This window comes from Chrysemys picta, chromosome 2 (genome assembly GCF_011386835.1).
Source record: "Chrysemys picta bellii isolate R12L10 chromosome 2, ASM1138683v2, whole genome shotgun sequence".
Taxonomy (NCBI): Eukaryota; Metazoa; Chordata; order Testudines; family Emydidae; genus Chrysemys; species Chrysemys picta.
In genome coordinates, this window is record NC_088792.1 from 254983737 (window position 1) to 255000847 (window position 17111).

At 43.0% G+C, this 17111-nt stretch overlaps 1 protein-coding gene across 1 annotated transcript; it reads left to right on the forward strand.

The window, feature by feature from the left end:
• Nucleotides 1-1626: 1626 nt before the first annotated feature.
• Nucleotides 1627-15461, forward strand: CTHRC1 (collagen triple helix repeat containing 1). Its single transcript, XM_005306046.4, has 4 exons — nt 1627-1884; nt 8446-8667; nt 13239-13455; nt 14952-15461. Exons 1-4 carry the CDS (start codon nt 1747-1749, stop codon nt 15092-15094), a joined length of 720 nt encoding a protein of 239 aa, XP_005306103.1. The 5' UTR covers nt 1627-1746; the 3' UTR covers nt 15095-15461.
• Nucleotides 15462-17111: the final 1650 nt, after the last annotated feature.

The following is a 17111-nucleotide window of genomic DNA, read 5'->3' on the forward strand; positions in this document are numbered from 1 at the left end:
CGCAGACAGTTCAGTTGACCGACCCCACAGGAAGGGGCTGTAGTTTGCGTGGCACAGGCAGTTCAGTTGTCTGACCCCAGGGATGGGGGTGGCGTGGTACAGTTGTCTTACTCCAGGGACAGGGGCTGTGTGGCACAAGCAGAACAGTAGTCTGACCGCAGGGAAGGGGGCTGCATGGCACAGGTGGTACAGTTGTATCTTGTCAGTGCTAAGGGTCAGTGGCACAGGCAGTACAGTTGACTCCAGGGAAGGGGGCTGTGTAGCACAGGCAGTACAGTTGTCTGACTCCAGGGAAGGGGGCTGCATGGTATCGGCGGTACACTCATCTGATCCCAGGGAAGAGGGCTGCGTGGCACAGGCTGTACAGTGATATGTTGTCAGTCCTAGCCGTCAGTGGCACAAGCAGTACAGTTGACACCAGGGAAGGGGGCTGCGTGGCACTGGTGGTACAGTTGTATGTTGCCAGTGCTAAGGGTCAGGGGCACAGACGGTACAGTTGACTCCAGGGAGGGGGGCTGCATGGCACAGGCAGTACAGTTGTATGTTGCCAGTGCTACAGGTCAGTGGCACAGGCGGTACAGTTGTATGTTGCCAGTGCTATGGGTCAGTGGCACAGGCGGTACAGTTGACTCCAGGAAGTGGGGCTGCATGGCACAGTTGTATGTTGCCAGTGCTAAGGTTCAGGGGCACAGATGGTACAGTTGACTCCAGGGAGGGGGGGCTGCATGGCACAGGCAGTATAGTTATATGTTGCCAGTGCTACAGGTCAGTGGCACAGGCGGTACAGTTATATGTTGCCAGTGCTACGGGTCAGTGGCACAGGCGGTACAGTTGACTCCAGGAAGTGGGGCTGCATGGCACAGTTGTATGTTGCCAGTGCTAAGGGTCAGGGGCACAGGCGGGCGGTACAGTTGTATGTTGCCAGTGCTAAGGGTCAGTGGCACAGGCAGTACAGTTGTATGTTGCCAGTGCTAAGGGTCAGGGGCACAGGCGGTACAGTTGACTCCAGGAAGTGGGCCTGCATGGCACAGTTGTATGTTGCCAGTGCTAAGGGTCAGTGGCACAGGCGGTACAGTTGTATGTTGCCAGTGCTAAGGGTCAGGGGCACAGGCGGTACAGTTGTATGTTGCCAGTGCTAAGGGTCAGGGGCACAGGCGGTACAGTTGTATGTTGCCAGTGCTAAGGGTCAGGGGCACAGGCGGTACAGTTGACTCCAGGAAGTGGGGCGGCATGGCACAGTTGTATGTTGCCAGTGCTAAGGGTCAGGGGCACAGGCGGTACAGTTGTATGTTGCCAGTGCTAAGGGTTAGGGGCACAGGCAGTACAGTTGTATGTTGCCAGTGCTAAGGGTCAGGGGCACAGGCGGTACAGTTGACTCCAGCGAGGGGGGCTGCACGGCACAGGCGGCACAGTTGTATGTTGCCAGTGCTACGGGTCAGGGGCACACAGCCCCAGCACACTTACCCAGTGAGTGCCGGCTGCGGGGTGCCTGAGGCTGGCGTGGGAGTGTCGGGCAATGCGGGGGCGGGAAGCCCCGGCGGGCCTGTGGCTGTGGCCGGACGGCTCAGGCTGGGAGTTGCTGCCGTGTTACAGGATGGAAATTCCTGGCGTCCCCAGGGAGGGAGCTCAGGCTCGGGGCTGTGAAAGGCTCATTTATCCAGCGCGCTGCAGACACTGACTCATCCCCCCCTCTCGCTAGCTCCGCTCCCAGCCAGCCCGGCCCCGCGCCCCCGGCTGCCCCGCACCATGCGCTCTCCGCCCGCCGCTGCCGCCGCCGCCTCGCTGCTCCTGGCCGCGCTGCTGCTGGTTGCCCCGCCGCTCGGGGAGTCCGAGAGCCCGAAGGGGAAGCACAAGGCGCTGCGCCAGAGGGAGGTGGTGGATGTGGTGAGTCTGCCCGCGCTGCACGCGGCTCGGAAATAGGGGATGGGAATGGAGGGGTCTGGAGCAGCGGGAGACTCTGGAGCAAGGGGTCGGGAGAGAGGGACAGAGCAGAGGGGGCTGGGGAGGGGCTGTAGTGGGGCTAGGAGTAGATGATGGGGCAGAGGGGGCCTGGAGAGGGGTTAGGAGGGCTGGAGTGGGGGCCTGGAGACAGAGGGGTCTGATGTGGGGGGAGCTGGTGGACAAGGTTGGGAGTGATGTTGTGGATTTGAAGTGACAGTAACAAGTGAGGAGCTGCTGCGGAATCTTCCCTGCTCCTTTTTCGTTCAAAGAGTTGGAACCACCCAATCCTCTCCTTTGCTTTATCCCAGGAAGAGGCTAGTGCAGCTCTAGGGGCCAGTCTCTGCAACGTGTCTATTGTTGGGAGAACAGCTCCTTTCTGCCAGCCAGGACAGTTCCCCTTTCCCAAACCCAGTTGTAACTTGAAGATCTGACCATAGTCTCAGTTATGCTGGGTCATTTTTGCAGGAAGGATGAGTAATTTGATTTAGCTTCTTTTCTACATTTTATTGCTCACTAATTGTGATGATTCAGGGAAATGTTTAGAATGGATTTGTCTTCATGGAAGCTATTTCTTTCCAGATGCAGATTGTGTTCCTCAGATTTTTACATAGCAGAGTCGGGAGTCTGTGGTTAAAGTAATACATACCCTTCTCTCCAGTCATGTCCGCATGAGGAAGCAAGGCCAAGTTAGTGTGGCTGGATTGTTTCAATAAAAAAGAGTGGACTGTGAACTGCTATCCTTCCTTACTAAGACATCACCTATGCAAAACTGAAATTTTTAAGCCCTGATTAACTAAACTAGAATAGTAAATAAAGGACAAGATAAAGAAAAAAAGGTTACATTTAAACTAAAGAGCCACAAGCACTGAACAACTCTCATTTTATTAAATCCCTCTTTCCCATGTGTAAACAAATTCACACTGGTGCTTATACATGGCACATTTCTGGATGCTGTTTCATTGCAACTACAAATGCACTGAAGGCTATATAGAGCCATAGAAAACAAATGGCATGGATTTTTCTTCCCTCCAGACAAAGGTAAGTCTTTGCAGGGATCCCACACTTGTATTCACTAACAACTATATTTTTTTAGGATGGAAAGGATGCTGCTGTTTTTGGTATGTAGATGGCATTGTCAGCAGATGTACCTAGATCATACCCTTCAAATGTACTTCAGTTTGAGGGCTATCACTAGTTTCAGTCCTAAACCCACCTGTGTTACACACTGCTTTGGTGCCATCTCACTTTCATTGTTGGACATTTTTTATATAAAAAATAAGGACTAATGAATCTGAGATTATGGGAAATTAAAGGAGTGAATCCCACATCTTAAGTTTTCTGTATGAACAAATATTTTTGTGTTCCTCATCTTGAGTATTTGCCTGGCACTGCATCCTGCTTTTCAGCCTTGGCTGGCTGAGATCTATAACTCAGATAAATTGGTGGAAGCTAAGGAAACATACTTAAGTAGATGTATACTAACTGTGTCAGATAAAATAACTTGGACACAGACTCCTTCAAAAATAGAACCAAAAACATGACAAGGGGCCGCCTTGCTTCAACAGACACAACATTGTCATTTTACAACAATATGCTCATTCCACTTCAAAAGCAGCATACCATATGTGAAAATAATTGATCTGGTGAGTACAGATCGGTTTGGCTGAAGAGGAGACCAAAGCCCATGTAATTATTTTGCATATGTGAGTTTCTAGGTCTGCAAAAGTTTAAACCACCCTCTCTGGAAATATTCAAAATTTCTTTAATGTTAGATCAGTTTGGAGCACCCTCTTTTTGGCTAGCTCTGCCCCCTGGTGGAATCTAAAACTAAAATGTCCAGGTCAGGCATGTGTCTGACGAAGTGGGTATTCATCCACGAAAGCTTATGCTCCAATACATCTGTTAGTTTTAAAGGTGCCACAGGACTCTCTGTTGCTTTTTACAGATCAGTTAAAGTGGTGGTTCTCAACCAGGGGTACATATACCCCTGTGGGTAAGCAGAGGTCTTCCAGGGGGTACATCAACTCATCTAGATATTTGCCTAGATTTACAACAGGCTACATAAAAAGCACTAGCGAAGTCAGCATAAACTAAAATTTCATACAGACAATGACTTGTTTATACTGCTCTATATCATTGGTTTTCAAACTTTTTTTCTGGCGACCCAGGAGCGGGGGATGAGGGGTTTGAGGTGTGGGAAGGGCTCAGGGCTGGGGCAGAGAGTTGGGGTGCGGGGGTGAGGGCTGTGGGGTGAGGCCAGGAATGAGGGGTTCAGCATGTAGGAGGGGGCTCAGGGCTGGGGCAGGGGGTTGGAGTGCGGGAGGGGGTTAGGGCTCTGGGCTGGGGATGCAGGCTCTGGGGTGGGGCCGGGGATGAGGGCTTTGGGAGGGGGCTCCGGGGTTGGGGCATGGGCTTACCTCCAGTGGCTCCTGGTTAATGGTGCAGCCTGGGTGCAGAGGCAGGCTTCCCGCCTGTCCTGGCACCATGGACCGCGCTGCGCCCCGGAAGCGGCCAGCAGCACGTCTGGTTCCCAGGCAGAGGCAAAATGTATCAAATGAATTGGTACAAGCAGTACTGTAAGAAATTAAGATGTCTTCACATAACTGTGTCTTGCTTATTAGTTTTGTAGGGGCCTCTGAGACCAGACTAATATTCAATGGGCCTTTTAAAAGATCTGTTCCTTGATCAAATGTTTCACTGGCATGTTCTTATTACTGCATTTGCCAACAGTGCATCTTTCTTTTTGAATATTGTAGGAAATGTCAAAAGTTCATTATTCTGGATCTCAGTTTACTTCCTTTGCAGGACTTTCCATTTTATGTATTTATTATTTGGTCTCCACTGCCCATTAGAATTCTGGTTTAAGCTCCCAATGCCTGATGGGGCAAAAACATTGTTGGTTTTTGGGTGGTTTTGGGTACATGTTGTCTGTTGCCCCTCCCTCTGTGAAAGCAACGGCAGACAATCGTTTCGCGCCTTTTTTCCTGGGTTACCCTTGCAGATGCCATACCACGGCAAGCCTGGAGTCCACTGCTGTTGTGGGCAAGTCTACTGTGGGGGCTGTTGTGATCCAAGTAGCCAATGCAATCATTGATGTTCTGTTATCAAAGGTAGTGATTCTGGGAAATGTGCGGGCCTTTTTAGATTTTAGGTGCATCATATTCCTGTCCTTTGTTGCTGGTGAAGAAGTCTTGCAGTTGTACATTCCAGTCTGGTCGGTGCTGTAATACCCCATAGCACTTCTGTGGTTGACATATGTAACAGCTCCAGGGCTCTTGTTCTTTTGCCTTGGCCAAGGCAAAGTTGCCCTACCAGGATCTCCAAGCATTTGACGCAGAAGCACCTGCAGCAGCTGGCATTGCTACACAGCAGCAACTGCTTGCCTTCGCAGCAGATGGTGCAGTAGGACTGGTACCCGTCCTCGTCGGACATGTAGCTTGGCAGGGGTTCTGGGAATGATTTCCCTGCCCAGCTCCTAGCAAACTCCAAGGCATGGTGTACGGCTCCACCACTTCCCATGGCTCCCATGACTCATGAAGCCTGGACAGTAGTAAAGAGCAGTTCAACTATAGGCTGAGTAAGTGCAGAAAGGTGGTAGAATGTGCCTTTGGATGTTGTCAGAGAAAAACAGAGTTCTCACTCTCAGGTTGGGTGCAACAAGTCAGATATTTTATTTTCTCTAGCAATTGCATGGAGGGAGAGAGCAAAACAGATCTCTCTCCAGGTAAACAATTACAGCAAGCATTTATACCTTTTGTTACATACAATAATGGATGACAGCTGCATTTTGTTTATACATATGTCCTCCTGATATCTTATTTTCCTCAACAATTTAGACTATAGTCTACATTCTATACTTATCTAGCAGAAGGTCACAACAACTTCTCATACAGTTCTTTCCCACTCGCCTCACACAATCCTTGCTTCTACAGATCTTGCATTATTAGGGTTACAGCTAGCCTGATTCTTGCTTACACAAGGGGACTGTTTGAATATGAAATCCCCTTCAAATCGCTGTCAGTTCTTTCTCTACTTCCACAATGTTTAAAAGCTCACTGGTGCTGTTGGTCAGACTTCAGTGCAATCAACATTCCCATTGTTATTGCTGCTTGCTGTGTGCTCCATAATATCTGTGAGAGTAAGGGGGAGATGTTTATGGCGGGGTAGGAGGTTGAGGCAAATCGCCTGGCATCCGATTTTGAGCAGCCAGCCACCAGGGCGATTAGAAGAGCACAGCAAGAGAGTTGTACATCAGAGAGGCTTTGAAAACCAGTTTCATAAGTGGCCAGGCTTCGGTGTGACAGTTGTGTGTTTCTCCTTGGGTACGTCTATACCCAGCCGCTAGTTCGGCGGCTGGCAATCGAACTTCTGGGTTCGACTTACCGCGTCTTGTCTGGACGCGATAAGTCGAACCCGGAAGTGCTCGCCGTCAACTGCGGTACTCCAGCTCGGCGAGAGGAGTACCGCGGAGTCGACGGGGGAGCCTGCCTGCCGCGTGTGGACCGAGGTAAGTTCGAACTAAGGTACTTCGAACTTCAGCTACGTTATTCACGTAGCTGAAGTTGCGTACCTTAGTTCGATTTGGGGGTTTAGTGTAGACCAAGCCCTTGATGCAAACCCGCCTCCTTTGTTGATTTTAATTCCCTGTAAGCCAACCACCCTCCCCCCCTTCAAAATAAAGTAACTATTGTTTTGAAACCATGCATTCTTTCTTTATTAATTAAAAAAATGCGATAATGGACAAGGTAGCCTGGGTGGGGTGGGGGAGGAGGGAAGGACAAGGCCACATTGCTTATTGTAGCCACACTAAAAATCAAACTGTTTGAATGACAGCCTTCTGTTGCTTGGGCATCCTCTGGAGTGGAGTGGCTGGGTGCCTGGAGCCTTCCTGCCCCTCCCCTCCCCCCCGCATTCTTGGTCATCTGGGTGAGGAGGATATGGAACATGAGGAGGAGGGTATGCGGTTATACAGTGGATGCAGCAGGGATTTGTGCTCTTGTTGGCTTTCCTGCAGCTCCAACAGATGTTTCATCATGTCTGTTTGCTCCCCCATTAGCCTCAGCATCGCATCCTGCCTCCGCTCTTCACGCTCACTTAATTCTTTCCTGGCCTCTGCCACTGAATGCCTCCATGCATTAAGCTGTGCCCTATCAATGCAGGAGGACTGCATGAGCTCTGAAAACATGTATTCGCAAATGCGTTGGTTTTGCCTTCTAATCTGTGATAACCTCAGGGATGGAGATGATAGGGAGAGCGTAGAAACATTCTACACTCTACGATTCTGGGGGGACTGCATGGTCACCTGACCAAACAGGAAATGAAATTCAAAAGCTCCCGGGGCTTTTCCTGCGTACCTCGCTAGTGCATTGGAGTTCAAAGTGCTGTCCAGAGCGGTCACAATGGAGCACTCTGGGATAGCTCCTGGAGGCCAATACCGTCAATTTGCGTCCGCACTACCCCAAATTCGACCCAGCAAGGTCGATTTTAGCATTACTCCCCTCGTCAGGGAGAAGTAGAGAAGTCAATTTTAAGAGCCCTTTAGGTCGACGGAATGGGGCTGGTTGTGTGGACGCAGTTATTTTTAAATCAACCTAACGCAGCTAAATTCGACCCAACCCCGTAGCGTAGACCAGGGCTCAGTGGAGGGATGAAGATTGGAATAAGCACCCAGTCAGCAGATGGGAAAGAATGTTCAAGATAAAAAATGTAGTGGACATCATCAGTGTCTGAAGGTTCCTGTTGCAGCTTCTTCTATGACTGCTTCTCCTGGGTTTGTCTGCACCCCCCAAATTGTCTCCTCCCGGGAGCTTACATGGGTGAGGGACAGGTGGAACTGCATGGGGTCCACCCTACACAGCTCTGGGTCCAAAGAATGGTTTGAGGATTGAAGGCAGAGAAGAGATAGCCCCATCTGAGTTTCATCTTTCTCTCTCCCAAATGTTACGTTTACATTATTAAATATCATAGTCTAGTTGTTTAAAATGTAGTGAGACCAGATGTCCCAATTTTATAGACAGTCCTGATTTTTGTGACTTTTTTTTTTATATAGGTTCCTATTACCCCCACCCCTTGTCCCGATTTTTCACACTTGCTGTCTAGTCACCCTATTCAAATGTGAAAGCAAAATGTACCATCATGGTCTGAGGCTAACAATTGACCATATTAATATTGGAATCTGGGGAAACTTTTTTGGAAGGTAGGGGATATTGTACACTTTTCCATGCAGTTTTGTAGTTAACATAAATGAATATTTTCTCTTAATGAAACTACCGTCCTGCATCTATCTTTGATACCCCAATAACAGCAAACTCAGCTGCCAGTTTTAACATATTCATTTAATTTTCAGTATTTGAGAGGCAATGTGATTTCTTGCTATTCTTTCCTCACTAATAGAGGAATTTCCTGGCCTTCTATAACAGACTCCTATCTTGTACAAAGTAAGCAACACTATTTTTAAGCCTTAGAATCAATAAGCAAAGTGTGAAAAAAGTTTGTGTTTTTCAGTACAATGGAATGTGTTTACAAGGACCTGGTGGTGTTCCTGGACGAGATGGAAACCCTGGCATCAATGGAATTCCTGGGACACCTGGAATCCCTGGTCGGGATGGGTTGAAAGGAGAAAAAGGAGAATGTATGCGAGAAAGCATTGAGGAGTCTTGGACACCCAACTTTAAACAGTGTTCATGGAGTGCGCTGAATTATGGCATAGATCTTGGGAAAATTGCAGTAAGTAAGCACCTGTGATGTTGCAGTCTGATGTTAAAGCAACACCACAGCAGACATTGATGGAAACTTTCTTCAACATTCAAGGTTGATCCCATCTAGAGTTTTAGTTCAGGCCCATTTCTAGTATGTGTAATAACTGATTGGACATTCCAGGTGGCTTATTTCAGTAATAAAGCTGCAGGTGAGAGAGCTGGGTTGTTCTAGGTACATACAGCAGACCTGAATTCAGTTTTCCCTTTTGAAGCAGTAGAACTGGAAGCCAAGATATTTGCTGACTGGATTACAGAGGTAACTGGCTAACCTACTGGTGAGACTTGTGCAGCATTGACAAGTCCTAACCAGTTCAACAAAAGTACTGTGATCCTTAGTGCAGGCCTCTGAGTATGAGATTTTAAAATAAGAAAAAAAAAAGAAGAAGACATTAATAGGTATGGAAGATGACCAGAAAGAAGAAAAAAAATTCCCAACTCCATAGTAACTATACATCAAGCCTGAGATTGGTAGGCCTACTTTGTTTTAGTAGTACAGTTGCAGTCACAGTGTGAGAACTAATTCAATAGATACAATAAATATCTAATTTCTATTTACTTTGGAACTGCCCCTTAGTGGGCCCAATCAGCAAGTTATTCAGCATTGGGTAGGTGGAGGGGCACACTTAAAAATTCAACTGAAAATGTTTTCTACTAAATTGCATAGACTGTCAATATTGAGTCTTTCAGTTTTCACAAAAACAGTGTCTTGTGACTACTAAATCCAGGGAGCCTAAATGATGAAGAGAGAAATCATAAAATTATATTATGCAGGGATTCAGGTTTCAAACACATCCCTTGTTTCCTTGCATCAGAGTATTGCAATAGGATGGACTGATTTTAAGTCACCAGTTTTAATCATGATTTTAACCTTGATTTCAATAATTGATTTGAATCTTGATTTGCATTTATACTTTTGAGTTATTTTTCTAAAGAAAAGTTATTTCTCATTAGTGGGTAACCGTTAAAATATGTTGATTGACAACTAAAGGTAGCATTTACATGAAATTTGACACTTCTTTATGCTAACCACATCTATCTATATTTATTTAAGAAATTATACTGCATAATTTACATTTATTAAAATTTCTAAATTTTTTATGTCTGAAAATAATGAAGTGTGTATTTATTTACTAGGTGATTGTGGGTTTTTTTTACTTGTGATTTATTTTAAGCTGGACTTGAGTGGAAATGGGACTTCAAGTCAAAATACATACACACAGCTTTTTAATTTTATTAGTTAAATAAAACTAAAATGTGGAGGATACATAAGGAAAAAAATTTATCAAAACATGATTTGCATTTAAAACTGAGTTATTAAACAAAAGAAATAGCTGTAGTTGTTGAAAGGAAAAGAAGCAGTGAGAGGCAAAAAGGCATCCTTTAAAAAGAGAAATCCTAATGAGGAAAATAGAAAAGAGCATAAACTCTGGCAAATGAAGTATAAAAATATAATTAGAAAGACCAAAAAAGAATTTGAAAAACAGCTAACCAAAGACTTCAAAAGTAATAGCAATTTTTTTTGAAAATACATCAGAAGCAGAAAGTCTGCTAAACAACCAGGGGGGCCACTGGACGATCAAGATGCTAAAGGAACACTCAAAGGACAATAAGGCCATTGCGGAGAAACTAAATGAATTCTTTGCATCGGTCTTCACTGTTGAGGATGTGAGGGAGATTCCCAAACCTGAGCCATTCTTTTTGGGTGACAGATCTGAGGAACTGTCCCAAATTGAGGTGTCATTAGAGAAGGTTTTTGAACAAATTGATAAATTAAACTGTAATAAGTCTCCAGGACCTGATGGTATTCAACCAAGAGTTCTAAAGGAATTCAAATGTGAAATTGCAGGACTACTAAGTATTATCTGTAACCTATCATTTAAATCAGCTTCTGTACCAAATGAGTGGAGAATAATTAATGTGACACCAATTTTTAAAAAGGGCTCCAGAGGTGACCCTGGCAACTATAGATCAGTAAGCCTCACTTCAGTACCGGGCAAATTGGTTGAAACTATTGTAAAGAACAAAATTGTCAGACACATAGATGAACATAATTTGTTGGGAAAATAGTCAACATGGTTTTTGTACAGGGAAACCATGCCTACCAATCTACTAGAATTTTTTGAGGGGGGGTCAACAAGCATGCAGACAAAGGAGAGCCAGTGGATATAGTGTATTTAGATTTTCAAAAAGATTTTGACAAGGTCCCTCACCAAAGGCTCTTAAGCAAAATAGGCAGTCATGGGATAAGAGGGAAGGTTCTTGCATGGATTGGTAACTGGTTAAAAGATAGAAAACAAAGGGTAGGAATAAATGGTCAGTTTTCAGAATGGAGAGAGGTAAATAGTGGTGTCTCCCAGGGATCTGTACTGGGCCCAGTCCTATTTAACATACGGACGCTACCCGACTTACGCAAGCGTTCAGTTCTGGAATGCCTTGCGTAACTCGAATTTTGCGTAAGTCGGGAACGTATACCCAACCATTACGCAAAAAAACCAACCCCCCCCCCCCAATTTTCTAGCTTATGGAACTTTTTCTGCAAGTGCAGATTTGCATAAATCGGGTTTGTGTAACCCGCGGAGCGTCTGTTTTCATAAACGATCTGGAAAAAGAGGTAAACAGTGAGGTGGCAAAATTTGCAGATGATACAAAACTACTCAAGGTAGTTAAGTCCCAGCCAGACTGCAAACAGCTACAAAAGGATCTCACAAAACTGGGTGACTGGGCAACAAAATGGCAGATGAAATTTAATGTTGATAAATGCAAAGTAATGCACATTGGAAAACATAATCCTAACTATACATATACAGTGATGGGATCTAAATTGGCTGTTACCACTCAAGAAAGATCTTGGGAGTAATTGTGGATAGTTCTCTGAAATCATCCACTCAATGTGCAGCGGCAGTCAAAAAAGTGAACAAAATGTTGGGAATCATCAAGAAAGGGATAGATAATAAGACAGAAAATATCATATTGCCTCTATATAAATCCATGGTACGCCCACACCTTGAATACTGTGTACAGATGTGGTCGCCCCATCTCAAAAAAGATATATTGGAATTGGAAGAGGTTCAGAAAAGGGCAACAAAAATTATTAGGGGTATAGAACAGCTTCTGTATGAGGAGAGATTAATAAGACTGGGACTTTTCAGCTTGGAAAAGAGGCAACTAAGGGGGGATATGATAGAGGTCTATACAATCATGAGTGGTATAGAGAAAGTAAATATGGAAGTGTTGTTTACTCCTTCTCATTATACAAGAACAAGGGGCCACAAAATGAAATTAATAGGTAGCAGGTTTAAAACAAACACAAGAAAGTATTTTTTCATGCAACGCACTGTCAACCTCTGGAACTCCTTGCCAGAAGATGTTGTGAAGGCCAATACTATAACAGGGTTCAAAAGGGAGCTAGATAGATTCATGGAAGATAGGTCCATCAATGGCTATTAGCCAGGATGGGCAGGAATAGTGTCCCTAGCCTCTGTTTGCCACAAGCTGGGATTGGGTGACAGGGCATGGATCACTTGATGATAACCTGTTCATTCACTTTGGGGCACCTGGCATTGGCCACTGTCAGAGGACAGGATCCTGGGCTTGATGGACCTTTGGTCTGACCCAGTATGGCCGTTCTTATGTAAATGAAGTGATTGTTTCTGGTCACCTCCTTCAAGATTTTAGAACTAGGAGATCTCATCCTCTCACACCTAGATTTTATTCCTAGATTGGAAAAGGAAAACAGGTTCCTGCTTTTTCAACTTCCAATCAGTTTCTTAACTTTGAATGAACAAGTCATTGAACTAGTTGAATAAACTGTAATGAAGAAAAAATTCTCTCTGCACCTGCAGAAGAGGCTACTGTTGTCACAGGCTGGTTTAACACCTCAGCAAACTAATGTCCATGTGCAGAGGCAGTGGTTTGATGTTCTTTAAAACTTAGGTAGCAAATATGTAGCACTTAATATTAAAATCACTTTAAAATATTTAATAAATAGTTAATGAAGGCTTTAACATAACTTGTCAGCATTTTAAATAATTATTTTAAAAAGCAAATATTTAAATTTTAGAAAATCTAGTTTAAAGAAATAATCCCTATTCAAACTTTTTTTAAAAACTAATTTATCCGCCTTGTACAGCATCAAGATAATCCTGTATCTTTTCATCAACCTTTTCTGGCTAACATTTTGTGTTGAGTATGGACTGGTTTGAGAGAGCTGGTAACACTATCCTTACCTGCAAGGAAGGAGAGTGTGGGGAAAGAAAGAAGAAAGAAAGGAAAACTCCAAAGATATTTAGATACCTAACTTGACTGCATACATGGTCTCATATTAAAATATAGGAGCTCAACATTCCCCTAACCTCTGGGGGTGTTTGAAACACAGATCAGTGTTTTGGGGCATTGACTTACTTGTCAGGTGCTGTTTTTTAATAAAAAGGAGCAGGGAAATGAAGGGGGAGAACAGAGAAGGTGATTAACGTATTCTCAAAAGAATTAGTGAAGTGCGTTCAAAAGCCACAGCAAACAATTCATTCTTATTTTCCTTAGGAATGTACATTCACAAAGATGCGCTCTAACAGTGCTCTAAGAGTTCTCTTCAGTGGATCACTTCGACTCAAATGCAAAAATGCATGCTGCCAGCGGTGGTATTTTACATTTAATGGAGCCGAATGCTCTGGGCCACTTCCTATTGAAGCCATAATTTATTTAGACCAAGGAAGCCCAGAGCTGAATTCAACTATTAATATACATCGCACTTCTTCAGGTATGTATGTCAAAGCCATGTGCTTAGGAATGGAGTTCAAGATAAGGATGCAGTTAACAAGTGACACGGGGCACCTCATAAAGACCTCCATTTAGAAGTCTAGGGTCCATAAAGGGGAGGCAAAGAAGGACAGTTGATGATTTTTCCCACCTTTGTCAGAATTCAGTATCAGTATTAAAAATACAGTAACTGCAGTTTTTCTTGTGGATTTGGGTTTACTGCCATTCCATTTTTACGGGTTTTACTAGCTTTAGTCATACTTTACATAAATTCAAGAAGTTAGAGAAGAAGAGACTTACCTTATCCAGTCCAACCCACTGAGCTTCAATAGGATTCTATTAAACAACTACTGCTCCTTCAAATTAGGATAAAAATGGCATGTGTGACACTCTGCCCAACTGCAGTATAACTAAATAGCTCTAGTGCTTTGGTGAAACTGGAATACCACCTTTTAAGTTGGCAGTGTATGTATTGGACCTGTATTGTCTTTTGTGCAGTTATGTGCATCAGGTATGGAATTGCATGCAATATTCTTGGGAAGACAGACTAATTTCTGCTGGAGCTTCCAACACAAACCCATCTTTACCAGTGAGGCCTATCATGTTAAAAGCTAAAACCAAATCATATTCAGGAATAGTTAGTTATCCACATCTTATATGATGTCCTCTTCTAAGAAAGGGGCAAATCACAACAGTTCTTGTTCAGTATCAAAGATGATGATATGGGGAAAATGGGAGAAACAAATAAAATATACCTCCGCCATATGTCCCCTTAATAACTTGAATTATAAACATATACTGAGAGAAATTGTATATAAAACCAAAGACTTGCAACATCTAATTTACCAGATGTTGTAGCATAGAGAATATTCACCACAGTGCAGCAGAATAGGCTAGAAGATTTCACAGGAGAACAACTGCTGCTTGTAAGAGGCCCAAAGTTATGGGAAGTTAGCAGCTCAGCTTTTTGTCTATGACAGAAGGTCTCTGACTCTCTCTCTCTCCTCCCCGAGGTAATATTTCGCTACAGTAACAAGAAAATCCATGAAAACTCAGTGTGGCCATTGTAGGCCTTTCCATGAAGTATCAGAATGGGTTTGTTACCACTGTATTCATGTCTCCCATTAGCATTGCCACTACAATGGAGACCATTGAAAAAGTGAACAGAAATAAGGAACTGTGTATGGTTAAAAACTAGCTCTATAGTTCATAACATTACTTTAAAAACTTTGTATAATGGTTTAAAAAACATTTGGCTGCAGATCGTTTCTACCGAGGCCATGGTACTCTGGAAGACAATGTTCCCCCCTCAAAGATTTAAACAGTAGCAACATAGTAACCCTAACTAATGGCGTTTCTATGCAGAGTTGCACTGAACTGCTGTTCTTTGGCATGTTAACTATACAAGTCAGGATATGGGGGGGGGCGGGGGGGAGAAAAATCAGTGAAATAGGTGATACTGATTATTTGAAATAAGATACGTTTGTCTTTAAACAGTGGAAGGACTGTGTGAAGGAATCAGCGCTGGGTTGGTGGATGTTGCTATCTGGGTTGGTACTTGTGCAGATTACCCAAGAGGTGATGCTTCTACAGGATGGAATTCAGTCTCTCGGATCATCATTGAAGAGCTGCCGAAATAGAAGTTTTTTCTAAACCTCCTTATAACCCATCGTTCCCAAGCCCCCTATCAATCTTTTTATATACATTTTGTACAATTAACTTTGAAATTGAATATTTCTGTAGAGCTTTGTAAGCATTTGGCCAGAATACACAAACTTGCTTACAAGCACCCTAGTTGAATTTTTCCAGCTGAACTATTTAACATGTAGGCACATCACTGTTGAGCACACCTGGCAAGTTCTTCTACAATATAATTTTAGAACAAATATTAGAAACAAGTTTGTCCAGTTGTTTTATTATAATTTGGACCGAATATTTATCACCTTTGTAAAAACTTTACATTAAATCTTTTTATATTGGTTAAATAAATAAGACCTTTTACAAAAAGCGGCAAAAATCCAGGCTATTTTATTGTCAGCAAAATGCAAAGGGTTTTACTTTTTACATGACTATTATGAAACAGGTGTATTAGAGTAGCTTGACAGACATGAAAGTAATATCTGTAGAGAAAATACTATACTTTATTCTTCATTTTAGATTCCAAGAGCATTACTTAAAAGTATCAAATCATATTATACAAACCTGATTGTACTACTGTAGCACAGGATTATTCAATTTTACTGTAGTTCTGATTCAACTCCCATTGATGTTCTTGAGAGTTGGATCCATGCCAATAAGAAGCAGAAAATAACTCATTTTAAAAGATTAAGTTTTCAGCATACCATTTTGGCTTTTTCCCCACTAAGTTAAATAACTCATTAAGAGGTTCTCCACACCCAATTTATTTTTAGTATGAAAGTCAGTTAATACTGAAGAAGACTAATAAGCGTGAATATATTGGACAATTCTCCTACAACAAATGTTGATTTACTTTAATAATTAAGGTATTTCATTTCCCCAACAAACTAGTTTATTTCATAGTCTTCTTAGCCAGTCACCACTTATCACTTTGGTGCTAACATAATTATAAATCAGCAACACAAAAGCATGAAGTGCGTTACATTAATAGGAATGGAAAAAATAAATATTTAAGGGTAGGCTCAAATGCCTCACGCTGTATGGCCTTCAGAATAGTTTGCAAGTGTTAGAAGCAATCACAGTATGAAGGTAATGTGTTCAGTCTCATAAGACTAGATAAAGAAAATGATTATGTTGATCATTCAGCATTTCTCATAGCTAACTGTAGCATTCTAAGTATTCACTCCAAAATGCAGCTGTCAAGTGACAGTACCCACAAAAGTGGGGCGCTTTTAAAATTTTTACAACTTAAAAAAAATGTTAAGTGGTTAGAAAGAATTCAAATTTTGCACTGAAGACACAATCCAAAGGAAAAGTCACAAAAGCATGTATAACATGTGAAAGTGTAATGACTAGTTTTCCCTAGAATTAAAAAGAAAAAAACCTGTACAGCTTAGATTCAGGTTTTAACTTTTTTTTTGTTATTATTATTATTAAAGAAATACTTTGGCTCAGCCAGGTTCTGAAGAGAATATGCAATACATATTCTTTAAGATTGTCACTGCATTTCCCTCTCAAATTTCTACCTCCATTTTGCAGTGAATTGGTACACCTCTACCTCAATGAACGCTGTCCTCGGGAGCCAAAAAATCTTACCGCGTTATAGGTGTAACTGCGTTATATTGAACTTGCTTTGATCCACCAGAGTGTGCAGCCCCACTCCCCCAGAAAGCACTGCTTTACCGTATTATATCCAAATTCGTGTTATATCAGGGTAGAGGTGTACCATATAAACTAACCTGAAACTAGGAGGCTGTCAGGCTCTTCTACCTGGAAATAATATCAGATCAGTGTTGCTGCTGAGGTCCAGCAAGCTATACAGCGGATATATCTCCCTAGAACTTTGTTCATTGCCACTGTTTTCATGGGGTTTCAGAGTATATTCTCATCTTCGAGTGGTTAGCAATGCCCTATTGAATTAGTCCTACATATTATGTACTTGATTTTTTTTTTGTTAAATAAAAACCTCATAAGGCACATGAAGTTAACAACTGCATTATACAGAGATGTTAAGCTTCG

Coding starts and splice junctions, on each gene's coding strand:
- CTHRC1 (XM_005306046.4), top strand. CDS start 1,747: ATGCGCTCTCCGCCCGCCGCTGCCGCCGCCGCCTCGCTGCTCCTGGCC. Junction 8,668..13,238: donor TAGATCTTGGGAAAATTGCA/GTAAGTAAGCAC, acceptor TATTTTCCTTAG/GAATGTACATTCACAAAGAT. Junction 13,456..14,951: donor TATACATCGCACTTCTTCAG/GTATGTATGTCA, acceptor GTCTTTAAACAG/TGGAAGGACTGTGTGAAGGA.